At 45.9% G+C, this 25,627-nt stretch overlaps 1 protein-coding gene across 1 annotated transcript in view; it reads left to right on the forward strand.

Annotated features, from left to right (window-relative positions):
- Nucleotides 1-25,627, forward strand: part of Galnt14 (polypeptide N-acetylgalactosaminyltransferase 14) — a 228,061-nt gene that overhangs the window by 114,838 nt on the left and 87,596 nt on the right. The window contains exon 2 of the mRNA XM_021186338.2: nt 21,245-21,414. Coding sequence (XP_021041997.1) covers nt 21,245-21,414 — 170 coding nt within the window. The remainder of the gene's footprint in view (nt 1-21,244; nt 21,415-25,627) is intronic.

The raw sequence follows: 25,627 nt of genomic DNA on the forward strand, positions 1-25,627 counted from the left end.
GTTTGGGGGTGACTAGGGGGGCAGAGAAGATTCCCTCTAACTGTGGGTGGCATGACCTCATGGGGTGGGAGCTGGGACTTGTTAACAAGGAGAAAATGATTAGAGTGCCTGCATTCTTCTTGCTCTGTCTCTTGTCTGCAGACACTGTCTACCTCACAAGGCCACTGTCACCACAGTGCCTTCCCTGCTATAGTGGGATGTTCCCTCAAGCCATGCACCCTAATAAACTTTTCCTTCCCTAAGTGGCTTTTGTAATATACATTTTATCACAGCAATAGCAAGAAGAGATAAATTGTACTTGCTAATCATGGGGATGGAGAGGGCTTAGAGTCTTAGAGGCTCTTAGAGTGAAAGTGTATGGACAGAATTGATGTGTAGAAAGGAAGGGGCATTAACATGTGGAGAATGCGGCCAGACAACCCATGGTTCAAGAGGCTTCCAAAGCGAGGCCTGGGCTTGAGCTCACCCATCCCCAGTCCTTATTCATGTTACTTACACAGTCATTCTGAGAATTCACTGACTAATGGGCCTTGCATTCCTAACACAGCCTGGCTCAGGGTTGTCATAGGGAACAGCCACTGCATGTCAACCACTGTCCCTGTGGATGTCAAGTGAGTTTCTATAGAAGGGAAGCCTCATGGGAGTTATTTTGAGGCATGTCTGGATGAAGGCACTGAAGAAAGCGAGATAAGGTGGAAGATCATTTAGAAAGATGTGGACCTGGCTGGAGGTGAGTTTTTGGCTTAGTCTCAAGGGCAGCTTTAAAATAAATTGTCCAGATGTTGATGCAGTTCACTCCTGATGTTGATTCCCAATGTGGCTTATACAGTGGCTAGTCTCTACAGAAGGAACAACTGTGAAGATCTACCAACCAACATTCTTGGTAGCTTGCTAGTCTTCAGACATCTAGGAAATGTTGGAGGGTGAGACAGTATGGACCAGATTGGGTCCTCTTAGGTTGGTGTTGAAATCCTGACCCCTACCCCATTGTTACTCATTATTTCTGGGAATATGGTCTACAGGGAGGTAACTGGAGAGATGGCTCAGCCGTTACAGATTAAACCAATGATCAATACAGAAGTTATTAAGGTCAGCATAATCCAATAAGGACTGACATCCTTACAAAGAAGGAGATCAGCATCCACAAAGAAAAGTGTTAGGTGTGTGAATACAGAGCAAAGGCCATGGAGAACACAAGAAAAGCCTTGGCATCTGCAAGCAAGGAGAGAGGTCTTAGGAGGAATCATCACTAACGGCATTTTGATCTTGGACTTCCAGCTTTCAGAGTACAAGAAATACATCTCTAGTGTGCTAACCCCTGCCCGTGTGGGGTTCCATGAAGGCAGCCCTGGTATGCTAATAAAAGACGGTTATGGAACAAACTATTAGCCCCGCTCTGGGGTTGTTCCTGAAGCAGAAACTGACTCACACCATCCATCTCTATTCTCCACCTACTAGGTCTACCCTTCAGCCTGCATGGAGAGTTCATCTAGGAGGCTTGTCAGGTAGGTCCCTGAGGTCCTGGTTACCACTTCAGGACCCCATGTTGAACTCGGTTATTACACCTCCTAGCCTCTTCCTATCTGTATGTAGGCCTTTCACCATCTTTCCTTGTCTTCAGTGACCTTGAGGCTTAGGTGTTAGTGTTCCCATTTTCTTCGTGGAATGTGTCTTGGTTGGGTTTTTCTGACATTTACTCTTGACCAAACTGTAGTTACATAATTTTGTAAAACATATTAAATGTGAACTTAGCTCTTCTTAGTTCATCATTTGGGGGGGGGGTGTCACATGGCATCTATGTGCCTTACTGCTGGTGATACTAACCTTCATCACTTGGCGATGTATCTTCCATACTGCTTACTATTGTCTATCATTTTCCTCTTTATTAATGACTGTGCACATATCCTGATTCTCCTTTGGCATCAGCCTACTGACTTTAGGTTGTACCCTTACCACCTGCCTTTTATGAAGTGGAGTTGTTTTCCCTTAGTAAGTAGCTCTCCTGCCAGGCATGGACTTGGGGTTCTCTGCACAGATTAAAGGCCATTGGCGTTCAGCTTTTCATGGGAGAGAGTAAGCTGATATTTCTTTAAGGAGAATTCTGACACCAGGACTGGAGCTTTAGCCTACTGCTGCCTCCTTTTTTTCTTTCTCTCATCTACTTATTTGCAATTCAGTCTTCTGTTTCCTCTCTGCCCTCTCCCTTTCTTCTCCTCTCTTTATTGAATTAGTCTTGGCAGCAAGACTTGTTGTGGGGACACAGCTGACTCAGAACTCTGTATCCTATAGATGAGGGAGGTTCAGGGGTACTGGAGAGAGCTTTGGTTTATTACTCTCTTGTTTCTCTGATAAGGGAGCAGCCATGGAGAGTTTGACTGACTTACTCAAGGTCAGAACACAGGGAGATGTGACTGAGTTGATACCTCAGCTTCTCAACCATATGTGCTACATTTCTGCAAGCCGCATCCCCTCATAGTGACCATGCAAAGACCATAGGACCTTTAGGGAAAGGGGCCAACTGTGAAGAAGCCAATGGGGACAGGGGCTTGCTCTCTGCCTGATTTGAAATGGGGGGCCCAATGGCTTCCCGTGAGGAAAGCTTCCCCTTGCTGCAACTTGAAGTATTGGAACAGGGAACAGGAACTTCAGTGAGCCCAGAATAGCTTACTAGCTGTCCAAGCCGGTGGTCAGGATTTCTCTTTCAGACTGTGTGTGTGTGTGTGTTTCTCTCTCTCTCTCTCTCTCTCTCTCTCTCTCTCTCTCTCTCTCTCTCTCTCTCTTTCTCTCTCTCTCTCTGTGTGTGTGTATGTGTGTCTGTGTGGTATATGTGTAGTGTATGTTTCTGTAGTGTATGGATATGTATGTACGGGGTGTGTATGTATGTGTGTATGGGTACATATGGTGTGTGTGTGTGTGTGTGTGTGTGTGTGTGTGTAAAAGAGATGCTCATTATCATTCTCATCTTCCTCCTTCACCTTCATCTCCTAGTGGATGGTCACTGTGGGCATGTCTACTTTTTACATATAGCATTTACCTTCAGTTCTTAAAGGTAAGATTTCCTATTTTTCCCACTTTATAACGGAGGAAACTATGGCTCAATAGACTACACAGCTTACTCCAAATCACATAGGCAAGGGTAAATGTAGAGCTCACGTGCCAGAGCCCAGGCCTTGAAAATACATGTGGTTATCTGTTTTCATTCTTTGTCAATGGCTTTGTGTAGATTCTTGCAGACAAAGAACCTTAAAGCCACTTGTTTGCATTATCATTAATTTTAGATTGCCAGAATAGTGAACATTTCCATAGCATTTCATGATCCTTCCCATAGATTTTAGTGTGTTTCACAACAAAATATAGATTTTCTGTTTTGTTTGTTTTATAGTTCATTCTTGGGTTTTTCACAAAAGAATCATTTATTCATTGACTGGATATGGTTATATATTTATAGCCAATGTCCAACTTGTGACCTATGGGCTACCTACCTCTCAGATTAGATAGGAAGGCATTGCAATGCATTTGTAGATGAAAGCTTTCTGTCAGAGCTTCAAAGAATTTGGACACCCTTGATTCTTCCACGTAGTCCCATAGTTGCTCTGGAATGTATCTTGAATGTTTCCCAAAGACTCATGTATTCAAGAGCTGATCCCCAGCCTGTGGAATTATTGAGGTGTCATGGAAACCTTTAGGAGGTGAGACCCAGTGAGAGGTAATTAGGCTATTGGGAGTGCATCCTTGAAGCGAACACACACACACATACACACACACACACAGACACACACACGCTCACACACATGCACACACACACACACAAATTTACAATTTTGTTCTATCACATGCTCTCTGCCTTGACCTACTGCCTCCTAAGAAGCCCCAAAGCAACAGACCCACATCTCCATAGGCTTAAATCTCTGAAACAAGGAGCCCTGAAGCCCAAATAAACCTTTTCTCTCTGTAAGTTCATTCTCATGGGTCTCTCATCACAGCTATGGAAAGCTGATCTAATGTAGTTTCTATAACTACAGAGGTCTTAGATGGTAGTATTGCCAGTCTGTCTCTAGGCTCAAGCATCAGCCCTTCAAGTTCAAATGCTCTGAGTCCTAACTAGAGTCTTCTTTGTGGATATTGCCTCATTTTCTGAAAAGCGATGGTACTGGGGGTGGGAGCTGGGATGGAAGCCAGCTGAACATTCATTCGTTGCTGGTGACTCATTAGTTCTCCCTGGATACTTGGTTTCTTTCTTGAATTTCTAGGTTCAGTGCCCCAACCTGGAAAGATGTCTTCAAATCAATTGTTTTGTAGCAATTTTTATGGAACAGGTCTTGTTCTACTAATAGTCAGATTCTGTTCTTTATATATTTTAGGGAACCTCAACCAAAAAGAGAATACTATTTTGTGTGCTCCTTCTATTCCTCTTTTCAGGGTCACGATTTTCCCAATGTCAGACCACCTTAGTCTCCTCCTAGGCTTTCTCCCCACTGTTCACTTTTGTGACTCCAGTCTTTCTTGTCTGCAGTTACACTGGCTTGCCCAAGGTTCTGCTTCATGTAGGTGGCAAAGCCAGCACTAGGACCCTCTAGTTGGTATCAGTAATGAGATTTCCTGCTGTGCCTGCTCGTTTCTTGGAGTTTCTGCATTTATCAGTCCCATACGAGTGTTCTGCAATGCTCCATCTTTAAGAAACAAGCTCTCTATTTCACTGCTTTATTTTATTATCTAATCTTTCAGCTCTTATTTTATTAAATCCACACTAAATAATTCCATAACGTGCCTACTTGGGTCATTTCCTTCTGTTCCAGGTTAGAGTTTTCCTTCTGTGGGTGGCGATGTTTTTGATTTTATGCTCGATGTGTTTCATTCTCATATTCATTTGTTTCTCTCTGGAGCCTTACCTGCCTCCCTACTGCCTCCTGGCAATTTCATCGTGGCGGATTGGCCCTGATTTAGGATAAATGTATTCTTGATCTCTTTCCTACCATATCTGTACTGATTCATTTCCTCCATGAGGCAGAATTGGTGGACTAGGCGTTCCTTGTCTGTCTACTTCCCTTGGCTAGTGTGAGGCCCGGGATGAGATAGGGGTGGGGTGAGGAAGAGAGCAGAGCTAACCTGAGGCAGTGGATACTTTTCATTAGGATGCCCAGCCTCTCTACCAAATGTCTAGTCTTCTGAGAAGAATCTTAGAATCCTGCTGCTAAGGTGTATGTGTTTAAGGATCAATCAATAGGCAATCACATTAAGTGTTGGGACATGAGGGGGTTCAGGGAGCAGATTTGCTCAGCTTACTCTGAGTAAGAATACAGGGAGCTCCATGTAGGTATGCTAATGCATGGGTGACAGGATTAAGCCAGCTGTACCTTAGACAAGTCATCCCAACAGCAATGTGAAAATGAGATATAGGTCTAGGATCTGTAGCACATATCCATGCTGGTCAGCTCTATAAAGAGAAGAAAATCTTGTCTGTGTCAGGAAACCGAGGCACTTAGGGGTATAAAGGCAGGTGAATAAGCAGACATCTCCCCCCTTCTTTACCTTGCCCAAGTTTTAGCACCATCAGCTTCTAAGGCAACAGGTCCCTCTGTCCCTTCTCCCAGTAGGGTTCTAGAGGCATGTTCTGGGGCCCAGATGGCACGTCTGGGCAGTGTATCTTAAAGTTGCTGTGTGGGGGGGTATTTTTAGTTTTTGTTATTTTGACAAGCAACTCAGGACCAATTACAGGATCCCTATGCACAGCAGGCCTCATTAATGGGCTCTGTCTGGGATGGGCAGAGGCTGGCGGAGCTGGGGAACTGGGGAACTGAGTTAGCTTTCATAAAGGGCAGTTTCGAGGAAGGAAGTGTCACTGGTGTCTTGGCTGCCAGGTTGGTCTCCCCATATGAGGACCTTCTGGAACTTCTCACTGTCTAATCACCAAACTCACCCTTATGCCCATGGACACACAGTGTATCCTTACTGTGCAAGCAAGTGAAGTTGCAATATGCTTTTTTCCTGAGTGCTTAGAGTATACAGTGTCCAGTCCTTGCCGTCTATTAATCTACTAGATCTCTAAGTCAGTATCACAGTGTTGTGGAATAAGTAGCTAAGACTTCTGTAGATGGGGAAAAGAATTTGTCATTTGCCTAGAGTTGAGGACCTTAAGTAGGGAGAAATGCAGACAAAAACTCTTGGATATTTAGCTTCCCTCTCCTCCTTTTCTGCTTCATCCCTACCTCTACCTCACTATCGCATAGCTCCATTATGTGCCCCAGTCTTGGTTTGATCCATCTGTAAACCTGGGTCAAGACACCCCTCCTCTTTGAAGCTCTCTCTGCTAGTCCTCTACTTTCTGGCCTCCTCCTCCTGGATACAGGACCATTCACTCCTCCTGGATACAGGACCATTCCCTCTTCCTGGACACAGGACCATTTCAAATTCTTTCTTGGCAGGTTGTCTTTGTCTCAGTTCTACCACTTTCTTGCTAGCTATCCTTAAGATCTTACAGTTCTCTTTCCCCATTGCTTGTACATGCCATGGGAATGATATCCAAATCCTAGGACTTTTATGGGGAAATTGTCCAGGAGGGTCACTTATGCAACACATATTGGAGACTCTTCAATACCCCAGGATGCCAATGATAACTGTGGTAAATGATATGTTCTTGCTCTTAAGAATACTATAGCATTGTCAAGGAGGCAGGCATGATACTCTTCACTAGACTGAGCTCCTGGGATAGACTGTTGTGATAGCTAATCTCACTTGTCAGCTTGACACACTTGGGGAGAAAGAACCTCAACTGAAGAATTGCCATGATCACATCCTGTGTGCCTGTCTACAGAGTCTTTTCTTGAATGCTAATAGATGAAGTAGGGCCCAGATCATGCTGGGAATTACCATTTTTTAGGCAGATGGGCCTGAGTTGCGTAAGAATCACAGTTGAATGTGAGTCTGGGGGTAAGTTAGTCAGTGGGGTTCCTTCCTAGTTTCTGCTTCAAGCTCCTCACTGAAGATCCTCCCTTGACTTCCTTGATGATGGTCTATAACCTGAAAATGAAGTAAACCCTCTCCTCCCCAGTTGCTTCTTGTCATGGTTCTTATCACAACAATAAGGAAAGCAAACACAGACAACCGTGATTGTAATTTTTATGAAGGGTGCAGGCAAGTTTCTAGGAAAGTAGAGAAGGGCCTTGATTCAGCCTTCAAGAATCATGGAGGCCATCTAAAGGATAGAATGCTTCCTTTCAAATCCAGTTATTGAGGAGTCTGTCAGATCGAGAATGATCTAGACAGAGTGCTAAGCAGGTGTAGAAGACTGACTATGGAGAACTGGTCTTGTTTTTACAAACAGCAGTGGAAGGATAGAGCCAATTGGGTCTTATTGTGGCACTGGTGGTTGAGATGTTTGCAGAGACATGGGGGGGGGCGGGTTAAATGGAAGGATAGAGCCATAATTTGGAGGTAAGTGTAACAGGATCTGGAGATAAATTATCAGGTGGTTTACTAAGTGAGCAGGGGGAAGCAGCATGTGAGGAAGACTATGTCCAAGATAATGCTTTAGATAAATGCTGTGCAGTGCTTCATGGAGGTGCTACACCTTCACTTGAACAAGCTTTGATGAAACGAGTAGTGATGTGCAGATCAGGGCTACGCTGGGGACCTGTTCAGGGTGACATGTCTTGGGTGAACCTGCCCAGCATCATTTGCTTAACATAGACCCAGAGCCCAGAAAAAGTATCAGGTCTGTTATGGAAGGCACAGTTACAAAAGAAACCAGGAAAGAACTAGCAAAGGACATGGAAGAGAGGCCGGAGTCAGGAGAGGAGCCAAGAGAGGGATCATGGAAGCTAGGATCCAGGTACATTGAAAGAGGGCTTTATCTGCTGAGTGAATGGTGCTCAGATATCAGGGAAGATGGCTGAACTCAAATGTGTAGCTCAGTGCTGGGCACCAGTAGGTGCTCAACTAATGTTGCCTCCTTTTCATTAATACGACCGCTTTTCTTTTACTTTTGAATATCCACAGGCCTTTTTCTTCCTTCAAAGTATATTAGAAACTTTAAACCGAATAAACATACATGTGTAAAGAAAATGAATGAAGCTGGGCAGTGGTGGAGCATGCCTTTAATCCCAGCACTTGGGAGGCAGAGGCAGGCAGATTTCTGAGTTTGAGGCCAGCCTGGTCTACAAAGTGAGTTCCAGGACAGCCAGGGCTATAGAAAGAAAGAAAGAAAGAAAGAAAGAAAGAAAGAAAGAAAGAAAGAAAGAAAGAAAGAAAGAAAGAAAGAAAGAAAGAAAGAGGGAAAGGGAAGGGAAGGAAAGGGAAAGGGAAAGGGAAAGGGAAAGGGAAAGGGAAAGGAAAAGGAAAAGGAAAAGGAAAAGGAAAAGGAAAAGGAAAAGGAAAAGGAAAAGGAAAAGGAAAAGGAAAAGGAATGAGTAAATGTCCAGGTAGCCTTTAATGGTGAGCCCTAAGGTGAGGTATTAACAGCCTGATCCTTGGCTTTGTCTCAGAGATAAGCCATATGAAAGTTTCTTGGAGCCAATGACTCTTGTTTAGCAGGGGGACCTTAGGGAGCCAATTTTCAAGCTTTTCAAGCATCCTGGTCTGAGAGTGACTGAATGGGTACCCCAGCCAAACTTCTGTAGGAGCCGCCTTACCCTACAGGTCTCTGGAGTCCCCGTGCCCTCCCTCCCTGGATGGTGTCAACTGCACTGTAATCACACAATTAGGATGCCATTAAAATGTCACATTTGAAGAAATCCATATAAACAGAGCATTAACAAGCAACTGAAAATTGTAGTCTTTACCACTAATGACCTACTTTTTGTACACGCCATGCCCTCCCGCCACCTCCACTCACCCCCCACCCCCACCCCAGCCTTGATTTCAGAGGCAGTAAGAAAATGCAACCATCGTTTCTGCCTGGAAAGCCTTAATGTTTAATGTGCTGGGAGAGGCTCTTGGACAGACCCAGATACTGTCAGGTTGGGAGTTGGGGTGGGGAGTGTGGGTCGTAGTGAGTGGCTCCTGAAAGGAGACCAGCTTCAAGCAGAACACCCACACTCCTGCAGACCTGAGGGTCTGAGAGGAAGAGCAAGAGAAAAAGACTGTAGACTCCCGCCAAGCAACATTGAGAGATTTAAGGGTGGGGTTCATCTTCTTGGCTTCAGATCCCTTCCCTTGCAGAGAAGAGATGTAATCTGAGACACAGCAGTCACAAAATAGTAGGAAGGACATGTCTGTCCTATTGAATGGATGTGAGTCACAAAGCTCTGTCCTCCTGCTGCTGTGAGTCCGGGGTGAGGACATGGGTGGACAGTGACTTGGGTGTCACCTCATGTCCCCTCCCTGAGGAGGACTGTTTGTATGCTAAAGTTTCTTTGTCTCCAGAATCTAATATTAATAGGCTAAGGACATGGATTGCTTAAAGGAATCTTGTATTGAGTTTGTTTATAAAGCAAGCATAAGCAGCCGAACTTCCCTGATGAAGTCATTACTCTTTTTTTCCCAATTCATCTGAATAGCAAACCTACACGCCATACTATACCAGGTGGTGTGTCTCATTCCAGGAAAAAGAGGGAGGGCAAGGGAGAGAGAGAGAGAGAGAGAGAGAGAGAGAGAGAGAGAGAGAGAGAGAGAGAGAGAGAGAGAGAGAGAGAGAGAGAGAGAGAGAGAGAGAGAATCTCTGCAGGAAAAATGTTGAATTAGTATAGTGGGGGGGGGGATCCATTTTAAATGTTCCTCTAGCCTGTGACATCCTTACCACAGGTTGGGATGGCATTGCAGAAGGGACTATGTCACAGAGGGGTTGGACAAGGATGGATGGTGACAAGCATGTCATTTGGGGAGAAACTATTGGTGTTTCCCAAGGTGAGAGAAATGCCCCTGAGAAGAGTGTTTATACAAGCAGTGTGTAATAAATCCTCCTTTGACAGTTCATATGAGGCATCCTGGAAGCGGGGTGGCTGTGCTGGGGAGATGTCCAGTGTTGGGGCAGGCTTATGAGGACGTCTCCCAGGTTTTCAGCTTCCTGCCACTATTACTTGTGATATCACTCACAGCACTAAATTTTCCCTAGCCTGAGCCAGGCATCCCCCCCCCCCCCCAGACTCAGCAGGCGTGCTGTCTGGGAACTGTGGGTCTGCTTTTGACATAAAAGAACCCCTTCTATGAAAAGACAGCCAGCGGCCCTCCTGGAATCCTGAGAGATAAAGTCATTTCAAAGTCATTCCCTGCAGCCCACACCTCCATATTCAGGGGCTGACCTAATTTTGAGGGGGGAGCCAGAGGCCATCTGGATGTCACCTTATTTACAGAGCTGAGAGAAAATGCACTAGGCTCCAAGCCCTTGCTGCACATGGTATCTGGGGAGATCTATCCTCCACTTAGGAGGCACAGAGAGAGGGGACAGATTCTGCTTAGCTGAGAGCTGGAGGCTTTCTGCTAATGTCACCTTTGGGGAGTGAGTGACAGGGCTTAGGGAACACTTAACTCTGACACTCTCTTTTGAGCTGTTTCGGGGGGAGGAGGGGCCTTGGCCCTGGGGCTGAGCAAAAGGTGTCTCTAAGATAGACACCTTTTAAATGTCCCTCTAGCCTGTGACATTCTTACCACAGGTTAGGATGGCATTGCAGAGGGGACTATGTCACAAAGGGGCTGGACAAGGATGGATGGTGATGGAGTGCAGAATTGAGCTTCTATTCCGAGCCTCCTTCCTCTGACTTCTTGCTATACTGTTCCTATTCAGGTGCTGGCCAAGGAACCCCACCTGGCTTAATAGGTGACCCTGGCCTTGACAGATCCTTAACAAGGGTCGGCATGGAATCTACATACCTATGGCTAGACCCAGGCAGAAGCATTGGTTGGTATGTGATTTCAGTGAAATCACTTTCTCTCGAGAATATTCCGGTGTGCCTTCATTAAAGCAGAGTAGTGGTAAGCACCCAGGCTCATTCTTAGAGTTTGAAGGAGTGACATTTTTAAGTAGAACTAAGCCTACAGAAAAATGCTGTGCTAGGATGCCCTGGTTCCCGCTGTCATCCTGTGAGTCACTCAGCCCCCTGTAGACTCTGTGACCTTTGTAAACCTATCTATTTGCTTGGCTTCCCACACGTTCTCATCTGGATTTCTCCCACTAGAGAAATCTTGCTGGGTATGGTGGTATACTGAGACTGAGGCAGAAGGGTGAAAGATTTAAGGCTAGCCTGGGCTACAGAGTAAGTGCAGAACCAGCAGCCTAAGCAACTTAGTGAGATTCCGACTCAAACAAACAAACAAACCACATACCTGTACATACGTGGGCATAGAGCCATGTGCATGCATACACGCACACTAAAATAATGAAGTGAGGGTTTTAGGATTTAGCTTTATAGTAGAACGTTTGCTTAACACATGTGATACTAGGATTTAGTTCTTAGTAAAACACATACACACTCATCACCTGTACAATGACTTAGAAGGAAACTTGGGGAGCTACAAACCTTGCCAGTCACATTCTTGGTGAGCACAGCTGTAGACTTATGCATGGTGGCAAAGACCAGGAAGTACCAACAAGAACCTGGGGGGGACTGACAAGCCCACAAAAGGAAAGGAGGCCAGAATTCGAGCAGATTCGGGATTCGAGCAGATAGCCCGGAGTGCAATCCCCTTGACCTTCAACAAATGCAGAGTCCCAGGCACGCCCAGCCGATTGCTCTTCTACTTGTCTCTCCCCAGAGTTATCCATCACAGCTCCATCTTTTTTTTTTTTTAATACACTATGTATATAAAAAGACTTAGCAAAAGCTCTATCTCCAGCCTTCTGAGCAGATAATAACCTCATATATTAGTTTCTTAAAATAGTTTCTTGTCTTATCATTTGCACGACACTGTGTGTGTTCCAACCCAAGTTTAGGATAAAACTCTGAGCCCCGGGAGGGACTCACATTAATAACGACCGCTCCCCCACAGCTGGACAGTGAGGTGAGCTATCCGGTCACCTCACATGTAGATGCTGTCAGAGACCCCCATTTTTTTGGCACAGGGAAGGAAGCAGCAGCAAAACATAAATTGGCAGAAAGGCAATTGCACTATTCTCCCCATTAGCATTCCGTCTCCAGGAGAAATGCTCGTAACGGTGGCCATGTTGACAGTGGTACTATGTTACATATGCATTATGTCTTAGCAAGCAACTCCTCATACCTTATTTCACATCCGAGAGCTGATTCGGTCCTAGAAAGCAGGGTTGGGGGAAGATTAGTTTTGCCCTTGGGATGGAGAGAGGAAGTAGCTTTCGCAGAGATGAAGGAGAAGCATTTTGAAGATAGCTGTGGCCTACAGGACAGGGAGCTGAGCAAAGTCTGGACTGTGCATTCCATTTGCCATCCCATCCTCCCCTGACATTCACACTCTGGCCTGTGTTCCCCTCCAGAAAAATCGGGTTAGAATGAACAAGAGGGCACAGCTCTTACTCTGCACTTTCCCTATTGTTTTTTTTTTTTTGGCTTTCCTGACCCTTTTCCTTTTATTCCATTAACAGCAGCCCATGTGCGTGTTTCCTTTCGACTGAAGGGAGGTTTGACGCCACGTAACCAGGCAGGTGTGTGGCAATGACAAGACCCAACCCCCATTACTCACTCATATTTCTGCTCCCGGTGACCCTGTTTCTGCTCGTTTGTGACTTCTACCAGATACTCCGGTTCACCAGGGCCCCCTTTGAAAATTGCTTGGCTCTACAAGCTATTTCTTGCAGCTGAAGGGCTTTCTGATGATTCCTGATGATATCTGCTGGATCTCTGCAGCAAGCGAAAGAGGGGAGAGAAGCCTGGCTTTTGAAGGGAATGCTCTTTCCTCACCAAGAGACTCAAATTTTCATTTTCCCTTTTTTTTTTCTTTTAAATCCTTCTAAAAAGCAATTTTCAAAGGGCCAGGCTTCTGACTAGGACACTCTGCCCCTGCTGAAGGCTACTCTGGCTCGGTCCCTTGGTCATCCCGGGAGAATCCGTCCTAGTCTTCCCTCAGATTCTCTATCCCAAAAAGGTCATCACAGCACCAGCCTTTTATGGTCACCTCCATTCTGATTCAGTGACCTTATGCCTAAAGGGGCTCCGCTGAGTGTGTTTCTGTCTTCAGCTCCACCCAGAGAGCAGCTACCCTTTCAGGCCACTTCTTGCTCTTCCCCTGTGTTCAGTCTTAGTCTCTCCTGGGTACTGGCTTCTTCTCCTTGTAAGCACTCTGCTCTAATTCCAACCTCCTGTAATGTACCGGTTAACCCACCTGACATAGGGGCTTCTCAAATCTCTGGACAACTCACTGTATCCGACTCTGTACAGGGGTCCCAGTTGCTGACGGGCATTAGACATTGTGAGTGGAGCCAACTCTCTGTCTGATGTCCATCAGCAGTTGGGATGGATTCCTCAGCTAGATTACAACTAACTAGCAGTGCCTGTCTCCACAAGGGATCTTTGGGCCGAGCTTTTGGTGATGGCATTTATGGCTCTCAGAGCCAGAAGCAGGTCCTCCAGCATTTGCAGTCTCCTGCCTTGGCGCATGCCAGGAGCCATTCCTCTTTGCTGTCATGCTGGTTTTGACTTTTATGGCAATCTCTGTCATGCTAATTAGTAAGCAAATTAAACTCCATATAGGGTTCACATTGTGTGAGTCCCCCACCCCCACCCCAGTTCCAGAAACAAAATCTGGGCTTCTATCCATTCAGCTAATCATATTATATTTCACATTTGGAGGTTTTTCAGGCAATTATAATAATTACTGGAAGTTTTCTACTTCCTGGAAGCTGGAAGCTTCCCCCAACATTGTATTCCCATGTGGTCCTCAGTTGAAATGTGGGCAGAGAGCACACATACGTGAACAGACATGGAAGGGGAGGGTAAAGAGAGATTGCTCTCGTCAGTGATTAAAGAAGACCCAAATTATGTGAAGAAAAGCCAGTATTGGAGGGAGTCTGGACTCAGCTTATCCCCAAGAACTCAGAGGTTAGAAACTCACAGCGCCTGTTCTTTATAGAAAGGAGCTGGTCCCATGACAGTGGGGCAGAAAGTGGTTAAAGCCACTGGAGCAGGTGACACAGGAGGCTAAACTCACCCCTGTTGAATTCTATGCTACCTCATTTGGGCTAAGAAATAGCCCTTTCCTCCTATATTAGATGTCCATTCTGTCTATCAGCTCTTTAAGGAGTGATGCTCTTATAATTAAAATTAACCATTAAGCTATAACATTGAAGGAGCAATTGCCTAATTCCGAGGAAAATTTAAATTTACAGCCAGCACCCGAGATAAAATGAACACTAAGGAGAAGGAGAGAGAACCCCATGGAAGATAAATAGAAAGCCAAGTGGGATATTGACTTGATCCTTCTCCAGTGCAGGGTAATTTGGCTTCTAAAGTGAGTTAGATCATAATAAATTAAATTTAGATTTCTGCACATCAATTAAATAACTCCCAAGACAGAATTCCAGTGAGAAGGAGAGGTGATAATACATGGAGGGAATATGAAAATGAAGATCTGATCTAATAATCCATAATTGATGTGCTGTCCCTTGGTAAGGGGAAAGGTTTCGCCAGCTCCTCCGTGGTCAGGTCAGCGAGGCTAGCAGGCTGTTTGGCCGGAGCTTGTCCTAACCATTGGCACGAGCATGTTCCCAGTAGTATTTTCCTTCTGGAACCTTCCCCATGTTAGGATTCTGATCAGTGGTGTGGAAGGCACGAGGAATTGTGCTGTATCTCTTCCCTCTGCTGGATGTCCTTGCCAAAGCAAGGTTACTTCCTGCTGGCCGGACGAGAACATAGGAATGTTCTTATATTCTTATGAGGGACTGGCTGACTGTCAGAAGCGGGAAAGGACCAGTGAGTAGCATAGCGAATGATATGGAAGAGACATCAACATTGACATCCAATGTAGCAGATGGGGGCTACAAAACCCTATGTTCAACCTCATCCCAACACGCAGATTTGCATCCACTCACCATGCACCATGCATTATGCGCATATGCACAGACATGGACACTACTTCATAAGTGTAATAAATTGTTCCTTTTTTACAGGGCTTTGTGTACTATCTGCATATCTCATTGTTCCTTGTGGCACTGACTTTCACTGGTTAGATTATTCAGTGCTCAAAATTCTGTTCAGTCTTTGTCAGATCTACCTAGCCAATTTTGTTTTTTTTTTTTTTGTCTTTTTTGCCACTTTTTATTCGCTATTTTATCTGGAGTTGCGCCTACATTAGATCTCCAGGTAGGTAGGTAGGTGTTAGATTCTGTGGGCTAGCTCCTGAATCTGGAATCCTTGGAGGACGTCAGCGTGCTCACGCTTTCTGCTGCTTTTGCCAACAGAGCTGATTTTTTTTCCTTCTGTGTATGGGGTGTTTTTTTCTCTTTCATTTTCAATTTCTTGTTTAGTGGAACCTTGTTGCACTTTAGTGGACCTTGTCTAAATGAAAGGTGTTTTCTCCCTGCTAGGCTATGCATTTCCATCTCCTGGGAGTCAAGTACACAGCTTATCTATGCTCCTTCATGCTCTTCTTAGGCTTAATTACATCAGAATCCTGGTCTTCCATCTTTTGGGAGCCAAGGCTTAACTTCTCAGAGATCTTTGGCCGAGGGAGACTTCAAATCTCCCCTTGTTCAGAATTTAACCAACACAGCTCTAAGCATAGCAGACTCTATCCTCCTTAGCCTCAGCTCTCAACAGGCGTCAACAATTTCCTTATAGGGAGCCCAGCTAAGCATCTCAGCCCAAGGTACTGGTAGATAGTTGTTGGAATGGAGGGTTCTCTGGAAGTATCTGGCCAATTATGGTGCTAGGATCAGCACACAGTAGCTTGGAAACAGAACTGGTCAGGGGGCAGAAGTATGGGAAAGCCAGAGGCTATGGTCCTGGAGACAGCCTGCTTGTGAGCAAGTGGGGTTCCAGCTCCCTACAGCTGTCTTAGAAACACCGTCTGTTGAAAAGTGGGAGATTGGTTCAGGCTTGGAGAATGTACCCCTGCCATGAGCTTGGGCAGATCATTTATTCTCCCCATATCTCATTTTTTTCTCATTTGAAAACAGGCTATCATTTCCTATTGGATTTTAAATCTGTAAGGATTTGAAATAACTCGAGGCATTCTCCACTCAGTGGAGAACAACCTCCCTCTGAGGTTGTTACAAGAGGTTCTATGGTGGTTAATTTTATATGCAACTTACTAAGCCACAGAGTCCAGGTACTTGGTCAAATACTATTCTGGATGGTTTTCAATGACAGTAACATTTAAATTGCTGCACTTTGAGTAAAGCAGAGTCTACTCCAAAGTGTGGTGGGCTTCAGCAAGTCAGTTGGAAGCTTTAAGTGATGGAAGCCTGACCTCTACCTCCCCCAGAAAGAAGGGGTTCAACTACCAGAGATCGCCATCAGCCTTAGGTTGCAAGTCAAACGTGCATGAGCTATTCTTAACACACGTTGGTTCCCATCCATCACTTCTCTTGAGAGAGAGAGAGAGAGAGAGAGAGAGAGAGAGAGAGAGAGAGAGAGAGAGAGAGGCAGAGACCAAGAGAGACAGAAAGACAGGGAGAGGCAGAGAGAGACAGTGAGAGAGACAGGAAGAAAGACAAAGAGAGACAGAGAGTTACACAAAGAGACAGACAGACAGAAAGAGTGGCTCTATTTTTCTAGGGAATCCCTGTTCAACAGAGGAATACATTCAAGCATCAGTAACTTAGAGCTGGAGAGATGACTCAGTAAGTGCACTGGCTGGTCTTGCAAAGGACTCAGTTGCAACTCCTAGCGCATACACAATGGCTCACAACTATCTGTACCTCCAGTTCCAGGGGATCTGATGCCCTCCTTTAACCTTAACTGGCACACGTGTGGCATACACACATGCATGCAGACAAAACACTCACACGCATAAAATAAGCCAAAAAGGAAAAATGATCAGAGAAGCAGCTGGGAAGATGGGAGTTGATGTCATTACTTGGGCAAGCAAAAACCTTCTAATATCTAAGGCAAGGCTTGGTTAAAAACTGCACTGAAGGACATAAAATTGCCTGAGGATAAAGTGGAGGTGCCTAGTGGACCACTAATGTCTGTATCTGAATTCTGGAATGAAGAGGCTTCTAGAGGAAAATCTGAGATGTGCCTTTTATGTAACACAAATAGGACAGGGCAAGCCTACACCAGGACAGAGGAGGCAAGGGGTGTAGGCCATGACCTTGCACCCAGTTGCCACCAGTAAGACACATCTGCTTCCATCAAGGATGAGAACTCAGATTCAAGGACCTCTGGCAGCACTTATGACCCTGGGGTGGAAATCTTCTCCTCCAGTGGCTTCCAGGTCAGGCTCTGCACTGTACTTTCTAAGGAGAGCAGGAGCTACCTTCCTTGAAATGGTTGTTCAAGAAGGGCGAAATAGAAAAAGATAAAATTATCCATGGCAAGCAACACTCCAGGGGATGGAATTTCATGAAATATCTGTGTCAGTGAACTTTTAATGTGGAAGTAAGCCATTATGGAGGGCTTTCCACGGGTATGTGTTTTACCTCCTGTTGTCTCTGGATGATTAAGTCAGGAGACCCATCCCTTGCAAGCTGATGGGCTTGGGCAAACCACTACCTGACTCCTCTATGCAAACTCCTCCTTGCACAGATGAGGAACATATAAAGAAATCTGTGGCAATCTATGTGCACATACACAACAGAAAATTTTACTTATCCTTTTGAAGGTACCTTCACCATCATATAACACATTCACATGTACCTGGGGGGAAAGGTCAGCTCCTAGTACAGACTAGCCCCCTTGAGGGGGGTCTCAGTGCAGCAAGCTCTATACATGTGACATCTAAACATCCTAAGTGGTACAGTCCCCTCCAAGGCTGCTTCCTACTGACTATTCATATGATTATCCTGCCAACTGGATGTTACTCTTCCATTCTGGGGCCAGAACTCCAGCTGAGTCTTCACAGCAACTCTTTTAAAAAGACAATGCCTGCCAGAGAGACCAAGGATGCTTAGCTGTACTGTGGATAGAGAGAGCTAGGGCAAGCAACCCCTGACCTCTTGTCTTCATGGCTCCATGCCTCTGCCTGATGCAAATGGAGTGTATGGCCTGGAACAAAGCCCAAGAGGTGGGTTGTATCTCCTCTCCCCAGCCTCTTATTGCAGTGGGTGCCTGGTCCTCCACCTGCTGGTTCAGTCATAAGACCTCAGTCCAGACATCAGGATAGAAGAAGGTTACTCCCCAACAGGTCATTTTGTGGAAATTCTCTTCCTTATACTTCATCCCATATATGTAGCCAGGGTCAATTTCCCTATGGCCTACTTTCTAAGGCCCAGATGTTTTCTAGAGGTTTTTCTTTATGCATGTCCTGTGAATAGTTAATTTTATACTAATGTAACTGGGCTACTGGATTCCTGGGAATTTCGTCAAATACATTTTGGGAATGTGACCAACAACAGCTCTTGTCAGCTTCATAAGTGTTAACATTCCTTCTAGGCTCCACCCCATAGTTACCTGGCAACAGTCAGGTATGCCTGATTCACTATAAAAGGGGTTGTTTGGCCCCTCCTCACTCTCTTACTCTCTTACTCTCTTACTCTTTTACTCTCTTACTCTCTTACTCTCTTACTCTCTTACTCTCTTAATCTCTTACCCTTTCTATCCCTTTTCTCCCCATTCCTCTTCCCCCTCTTTCTCCACATGTTCCTAGATGGCTGGTGCTTCCTCTTCTTCTTCTTCTTCTTCTTCTTCTTCTTCTTCTTCTTCTTCTTCTTCTTCTTCTTCTTCTTCTCTCTCTCTCTCTCTCTCTCTCTCTCTCTCTCTCTCTCTCTCTCTCTCTCTCTCTCTCTCTGCCCTTCTCTGTCTCTACTCCCTCAACTCCCTCCTCATGCCCTAAATAAATTCTATTCCATACTATATCCATCGTATGACTATTGCCTCAGGGGGAAGGGATGTCTCAGCCTCAGCATGGGCCTGCAGAGGCACCCCTCCCACCTCACCATACCATGCTTCTACCAAACATAGCCTGGTTCTTTCTTTCTTTCTTTCTTTCTTTCTTTCTTTCTTTCTTTCTTTCTTTCTTTCATAAAACACAACAATAAGTACAGGATAAAATTCTTTATAATCTCTAAATTCCTTCTTTCTTCCTTCCTTTCTTTCTTTCAGTATTAGGGATTGAATCGTGGCCCCCACACAGGTGCAGCCAGCCTCATAGTTCACAGAGATTATAGGTCTGTGCTACCAAGCCTGGCTTCATATATTCTTGCACACACATGCAAATTATTGGTTCTGTTATTCTATACCACACTCATGAATGGACTACCTTCCATCTGGCTTTCTTTGATATACATTCCTTACTCATTCTTCAAGATCCAGCTCTTTGACTCTCATTCTATGAGCTATACTTTACTTACTTCTCTCTGTAAAAACATTGTCATTGAGCTTTTGTGGTTGAACTCACCTTGTAGCATGGTATAAATGTCTTCTCTCTCTCTCTCTCTCTCTCTCTCTCTCTCTCTCTCTCTGTCTCTCTCTCTCTCTCTCTCTCTCTCTGTGTGTGTGTGTGTGTGTGTGTGTGTGTGTGTGTGTGTGTGTAGTGCGGAACCTCTCTAGGACATGCGCTACTGTCTTTCCTCCCTCCTTTTGAGCTCAGAGCACCATGAGGGGTTACAACTTATTTAGAGAGTCATAATGAATTAAGTTGGCAGTGAGCCAATGGGAGACAGTCCCACGACCCTTCCCAGGAGGATGCGATGTCAAGGTCACCCTGGGGTGATGTTCCAAACAGAGGTGACAGCTGTCAAGCTGTGACACTGCACAGCCCAGCTTGTGGGTTTCCCACACCTACCTGAGTTCCCCCTAGCAAATTCTGGAGCAGCAGTATCGTAAGACACTAATAAAATCAATTATTGGATAAAAATCACTGGTTTCCAGGGCTTCATTTTATGCTATTAGAGAAAAATGCTGTTTCAAACAGAGATAACAAAGAGGAAGAGAGAGATCAATTACCAGATAAGATCTCACAGTGCACAAAATGGGCGTGCAGACTGGTATAGCCCCTCTTACCTGTCACAACGCCTGTGCAAATGTCACTAAGCCAGTTCTGAACCTCCTGCTTGGATGTCTGTGTGCAGCAACAGCTAGCATTCTATGACTGAACGCTGGTCTCTTCTCCCTTAAGATTTGTGCAGTGTGAGACTGTGACCTGACTATTAGGGTCATATGAATGAGCAACTTCTTGGTGACAATGCCCGCCTCAGGGCAAGAGCCACCCCACTTGAGACCATTTGGAAGCTCTTCCTGGAGGCACAGCATTTGTGGTTTAGATGGAATTGAAAGTTGTGGTTATTGGGGGGGTATAGACTACTCTTTCTTGTGGTGAGAGTGGGAACAGCTTTTAGGAAGCAGCTGCCAAGTGGAGGCCTGGATTCTCAGCCCCACTAGCTGGGTGACTGAGACTTGGTTGATGGGGTATATCAGACATCATTGGCTCTGAAGGGAAGGCAGGCCCTCTCCTCTCCTGTCGGAAGGATCCAGAAGACTAAGCTTTGCGTGAGGACCTGCCACTTGCTAGGCTGGTGGCCTTTCTAGAGTCCCTTGTTCCCCTATCTGTTCAGAGAGTTCAAGTATGAACCAAACCAAGGACATGGAAGTCACCTTCCAAAATCTGAAATCCTGTGTCCTCAGATATACACTGTTGGCTTATTACTGGCTTGCCCATTGATGCTTCCTCTAAGAGTGGCTACAGGTTCTTGGGTTGGAGAAACAAAAGACCAAGGTGTCTGGTGGGCCTCCCACCATTGTGGATCGATGACATGCTTCCTGAAACTGCCTCTCCTAAAGCTCATTGGAGACAACAGTAGTTGTGGTCCACCTGGTCTGTGCCAGAGCACCAGGTATCCTCACATCGCCCTGGGAAGATGGTCTTTCAGGTTGGAGTGCTAGAATTTAGGCAAAGGTCCTGCTGCTCCCTAAGTGTGAATCTTGGGCAATGTACTGATTGTGTGAGCATGTATTGACACATCTGAGCAATTGTATGAGGATTGTATGAGATCATGGAAACGATGGTCCTAGAACTGTACCTGGCATGTGGGGCTTGATAGGTAGCAGTAGCAACATTATCACCCTTCTCTATGCGATTATTATTGCTGGCGGGTTTGCTGATGTTCTTCTGCCCCTGGCCCCATGTTTGAGCTCAGCATTGCCAGATGGAACAAGCTTAATCTCTGGTCGGCTGCTGGCAGATGGATGGGGAGCTGGTGGTGGCTGGGGAGCCTTCTCACAGACTTTCCATTCATGTCACACAGCCTTCGGATGCGGACTGGGATGACCTCTGGGAGCAGTTTGATGAGCGGCGGTATCTGAATGCCAAAAAGTGGCGTGTCGGTGATGATCCCTACAAACTGTATGCTTTCAACCAACGGGAGAGCGAGCGGATATCGAGCAATCGGGCTGTCCCAGACACACGCCATAAGAGGTACCTCCTTCTTCCATGTAGGTGCTTTACCCCTCTTGGCAGCCAGGACCTATTAGCAAAGAGCTTGATTTGGAGACTCATTGATCATAGTGCCCAGTGTCAGGACCTGAGACAGGTGACAGGATGGAGTAAAGTTTCTGTGCTACACACTGCTTGCACACAAACCATCTCAAAGATCCTGCTTTCTACTTGGAGGTTGAAGAGAGTGAGACGCCCACCACCTCAGCTGGTAGTCACCCTAGGTGATGCATGCTATATAATGCTAAAAACTTAGTGGAACACTAAAAGACTGAACCTGGATTTCCCAGACCAAGTCTCACATCCCAGCCTGGCTCTCGAAGCAGAAGGGTATGATGGGTAAACCCTCAGGAAATCAGGCTATGCTCTCTCCTGTCACTAAGAGAAATTCTTTCCATAGCATCTTATGCACATTTTACAAGGTGAGAAGAGACTCAGCGGGGCCTCTTAGCTTTGAATTGTCCCCCCACCCCCCACCCCCAGTCTGGCTTAGAGAGGCCACAGCTCCAGAACACAACAGAGATCAGGTAGAGAGCTTTGTTAGGAGCAGAAAGAGGCTTTGTGAAGGGGGATGTTTTGTTTCCTTGCCAACTACTCCTTTGGTCCTGGTAGCCCCTCTGCTTGCTGCTGAGGTCTGAGAAAGCAATTGGGTCTTAATTATCTTCCCCTCCAAACCTCCATGTTCTAGCCCACACATGCTAGAGAGTCACAGAGAAATACATGACTGTCCTTGCAGCCATTCCAACACAGACTGGCCTCTGGGTGGCAAGAGTCAAAGGCAGTTCAACTGGCAAGGTATAGAGTGTTGGTGTAAGGGTAGAGAGTGTTGACTTTAAATTCTTATTCTCTTTGTCTTTGTTAGTTGGTTTGGGTCCCCATTTGTGGAAAAAGAATTTGCATGCAAAGGACTTTTATAATTGTTGAGGCTTATTATGTTGGTAATTTTGAGCATTACTATATGAAGTCATTGGGACTCGGTTGCCAAAGCAGAGCTGCACAACCTGGAAATCCTGTATGCAGCATGTATCCCGTGGAGACATTCAACTGGTCCTCATTAGTCCCTATCAGTATTGCATGGAGCTGGAATCTTGGTGTCCACATGAACACAGCAAAGGGTACAAACTGGATGATGGCCTGGCTTTTTCTAACGCTGACCAATCTGTGAATTTAACTCTCCCTATAAGATGCCATGAATGTCCCCCTAAGCAGCAGTGTCTGTGTCCCCTATAGCCAGAGTCCCCTCCTCCTTCCTCCTACTGGCCTAAACTCTCTTAGAGTCGAAGTCTCATTGAAATTCTTTTTAATATTGCTATTTGAATTCCCTAGCCCTTATCCTGTTACTCCTCTCTGAGCAAAAATTTAAATACCAAGTTATTATATTTCCTTGAGCAGAAACTACGTGTGGGAGATCAGGAGGGCGGTGGGGGGGGGGGGGAGAAGCTCCATTAGGAGCTTGTGGGAAGCCTCATTAGGTCTTAGTGAGGTAGCTGCTTGCTTGCCCTGATTCTAGATGCCAGGCCCCCCAGGAAGGAAACAGGCTCTGGAACAACTGGTGGGAGGCCTTGGAGAGCAGGCACAACTGCTCTTAGCCATGGGAGGACATGCCAAGAGCTCACCAAGTAGGTGGGTGTGCTGAGTTCTGTCCTGCCCTCTCACTTTCCCGTGCAAAGCAGAAGTGAATGTTTGCATAAAGGCCAGACTTGTGGGGTCAGGCAAGGAAGAGCCAAGCTTGTTCGTCAAAGAGCCTGGCTTGCCAGCCAGCTCTGGGCTTTGTACCTACCCAGGGTTCCATCTGTTAAAGAGTTGTAATCGGCAGGGAGGCAGTGGGAAGGGCAGAGGAGACTGAGGTAGAATCCTGATACTGTTTGAGAAGACAAAAGGGGAAAGAATATTAGCCTTGTCTGCCTCAGGGCAACAGCCTTACCCTGCAGGAGCTGGCAGTGTGCTACTCAGAGAATTCTGGATTCAGCAAATGTTACCCGAAAAAAAAAAAAAGCCCAAAAGAATAGAGATCAGAAGGCTCAGAACTGGGGTGGGTACCTAGGACCAGAAGTCATCTTGGGGTTCTTGAGCAAGGACAACTGGATCCTCCAACCCTAGGCTGAGTTTAGTAGAGTGCTGCCCCCTGCTGGTGGTACCCCTGTGAGCTGAAGAACGAACCCCAGAGCCTGTCCACAAAAGCACTGTGTTCTTCCCTCAGACCCAGATCACTGGGTCCTAGCTACATACAGGATCTCCCTCATCCAACTCCCGCTTACAGAAACCATCTATGACTAGCGACGTCACCAGCCAGGTTTCCTAATCCTGCTGTGAGTCCTACAGATGCTGGTGCAGTCCCATAAGCTCGTCCACACAGACCAATAGAACCCATGGGACTCACTTTGGGGCCTGCCCACCTCAATTATGACCAGCATAGCTAATGGTGGTCAAGAGTTCTCAAGAGCAATGTTGCTGACATATTGGGCTCGATGATGCTTCATGGAGGGGTTATCCTGGGAGCCCCAAGATTCTAGCAGTTTCTCTGGCCTCTATTACTAGATGCCAGTAGCACTCCCTACCCTAACAGCTACCTTCCCCCACACACCAAGTTGTGATTGCCAAAAATACTGTTCCCATATGTCTCCCCTGGAGGACAAATCTGCAGTGAAGATCACTGCTGTAAATCTGGTCTTGCTTTTTACCCAAATCTTCAGAGATGAAATGAAAATATTTATCACCAGTTCACTGCCAGCAAAAGGTCAGGCCAGACCTCCTATGTAAAGCAGGCTGAAGTCGGGAACAATGTACAGGGTCACCATAGGGTCAGCACGGGGTCTCCGGGATCTGGCAGCCATTTCCCATCCTGGCTGAGATGAATGGACTAACTCACTTTCTCTGCACCTTGCTTTTCTCTTTTGAAAAACAGGGATAAAAATAACAATAATGATCCCAAGCACTTCGGTTGTTATAAGGGTCAAATAAAATATGGAGAGTGTTGACCTATTTTCTTATATATATATATGATATATATATATATATACATACATATATATATATATATATGAATGAAATATATATATATATATGAATGATAGCTGAGCCTTGTGTGGAGGAGAAGCATGCTGGTAGAAAACCAGAGATGATTAAACAAACTAATGAAGCACCAGATCAAAAACCAGAATGGAGGGGTCAGACTGTCAGGTGTGGCGGTGAGGCTAGGGAAGGACAAAGGTGGGGTTCAAGGTCAGGCTCGATTCCAGAGAAATAGATGAGCAGCATCAAGGTGGGATATGTTGGTTTCTAAATGCCAGTCTTAGCAGCTCTCAACCCAGGCTCCTTCTGAGAGGCACTTGGGGAGCCGTTTAAATATGTTGATACCCAGACTCCAATCAACTCAAGTGTGTCCTTGCTCAGTTCCCAAGTGACTCTAATGAGCAGCAAGACTTGAGGGTGGCTGTTCTGCGTGAGGGCTTCTCAGACTTAAACAGGCAAAGAGACAGGTCGTCTTGGGATGTTTGTCCATCTGACTCAGTAGGTTGGGGGCGAGGGGGGCTGATATCCAGCATTTCCTTTTTTCCTAAGGTTTATTATTCTTTTTTTTTAATAATTTTTATTTATGCATCTGTGTTCCTGTATGTGCGAGAGAGTGAATGTCGCATGTATGGGGACTGCTGGAGGAGCCCAGAATAGGGATTGAGATCCCTAGGAGCTGGAACTACTACAGGTAGTCGTACCATGTGGGACGCTATCCTGAGTCCTCTGGAAGAGCAGCCAATGCTCTTAGCCATCTCTTCAGCTCTGAGATTCTGCATGTCGAATAGGTTCCCCGATGACGGTAATGCCTGTGGTCTGTGGCTCACACTTTGAATAGCAAGAACTCACAATGGCTTTGAAAGCCTGATTCTCCAGACCAAAGGACCACCAGTGGCAGCATCACTTGGGAGCAGGTTGGAAATGCACAGTCTCCTAGGCTTTGCCCAGAAAGCTTCAGGTGAACCCCAGAGACCTGGCTCAGCAAGAACTTTAGGTGACTCTGAGACCTGCTCTGTGAAGCACAGGCCAAGTGAAGTCCATGTGTGATCTGGTTCTGCCAGAAGCCGCAGGATTTAAGGAGAGAGTAGAGGCCCTGGGATAAGTGTATCCACCTGCCTGTATATTTGTGTGCCTCTCCCTCTGTCCCGGTATCTTGGCTTCTGCCTTGTATAGACTGGCCTCC

Source organism: Mus caroli, unplaced genomic scaffold (genome assembly GCF_978045245.1).
Source record: "Mus caroli unplaced genomic scaffold, Mus_caroli_1 scaffold_18, whole genome shotgun sequence".
Lineage (NCBI taxonomy): Eukaryota > Metazoa > Chordata > Mammalia > Rodentia > Muridae > Mus > Mus caroli.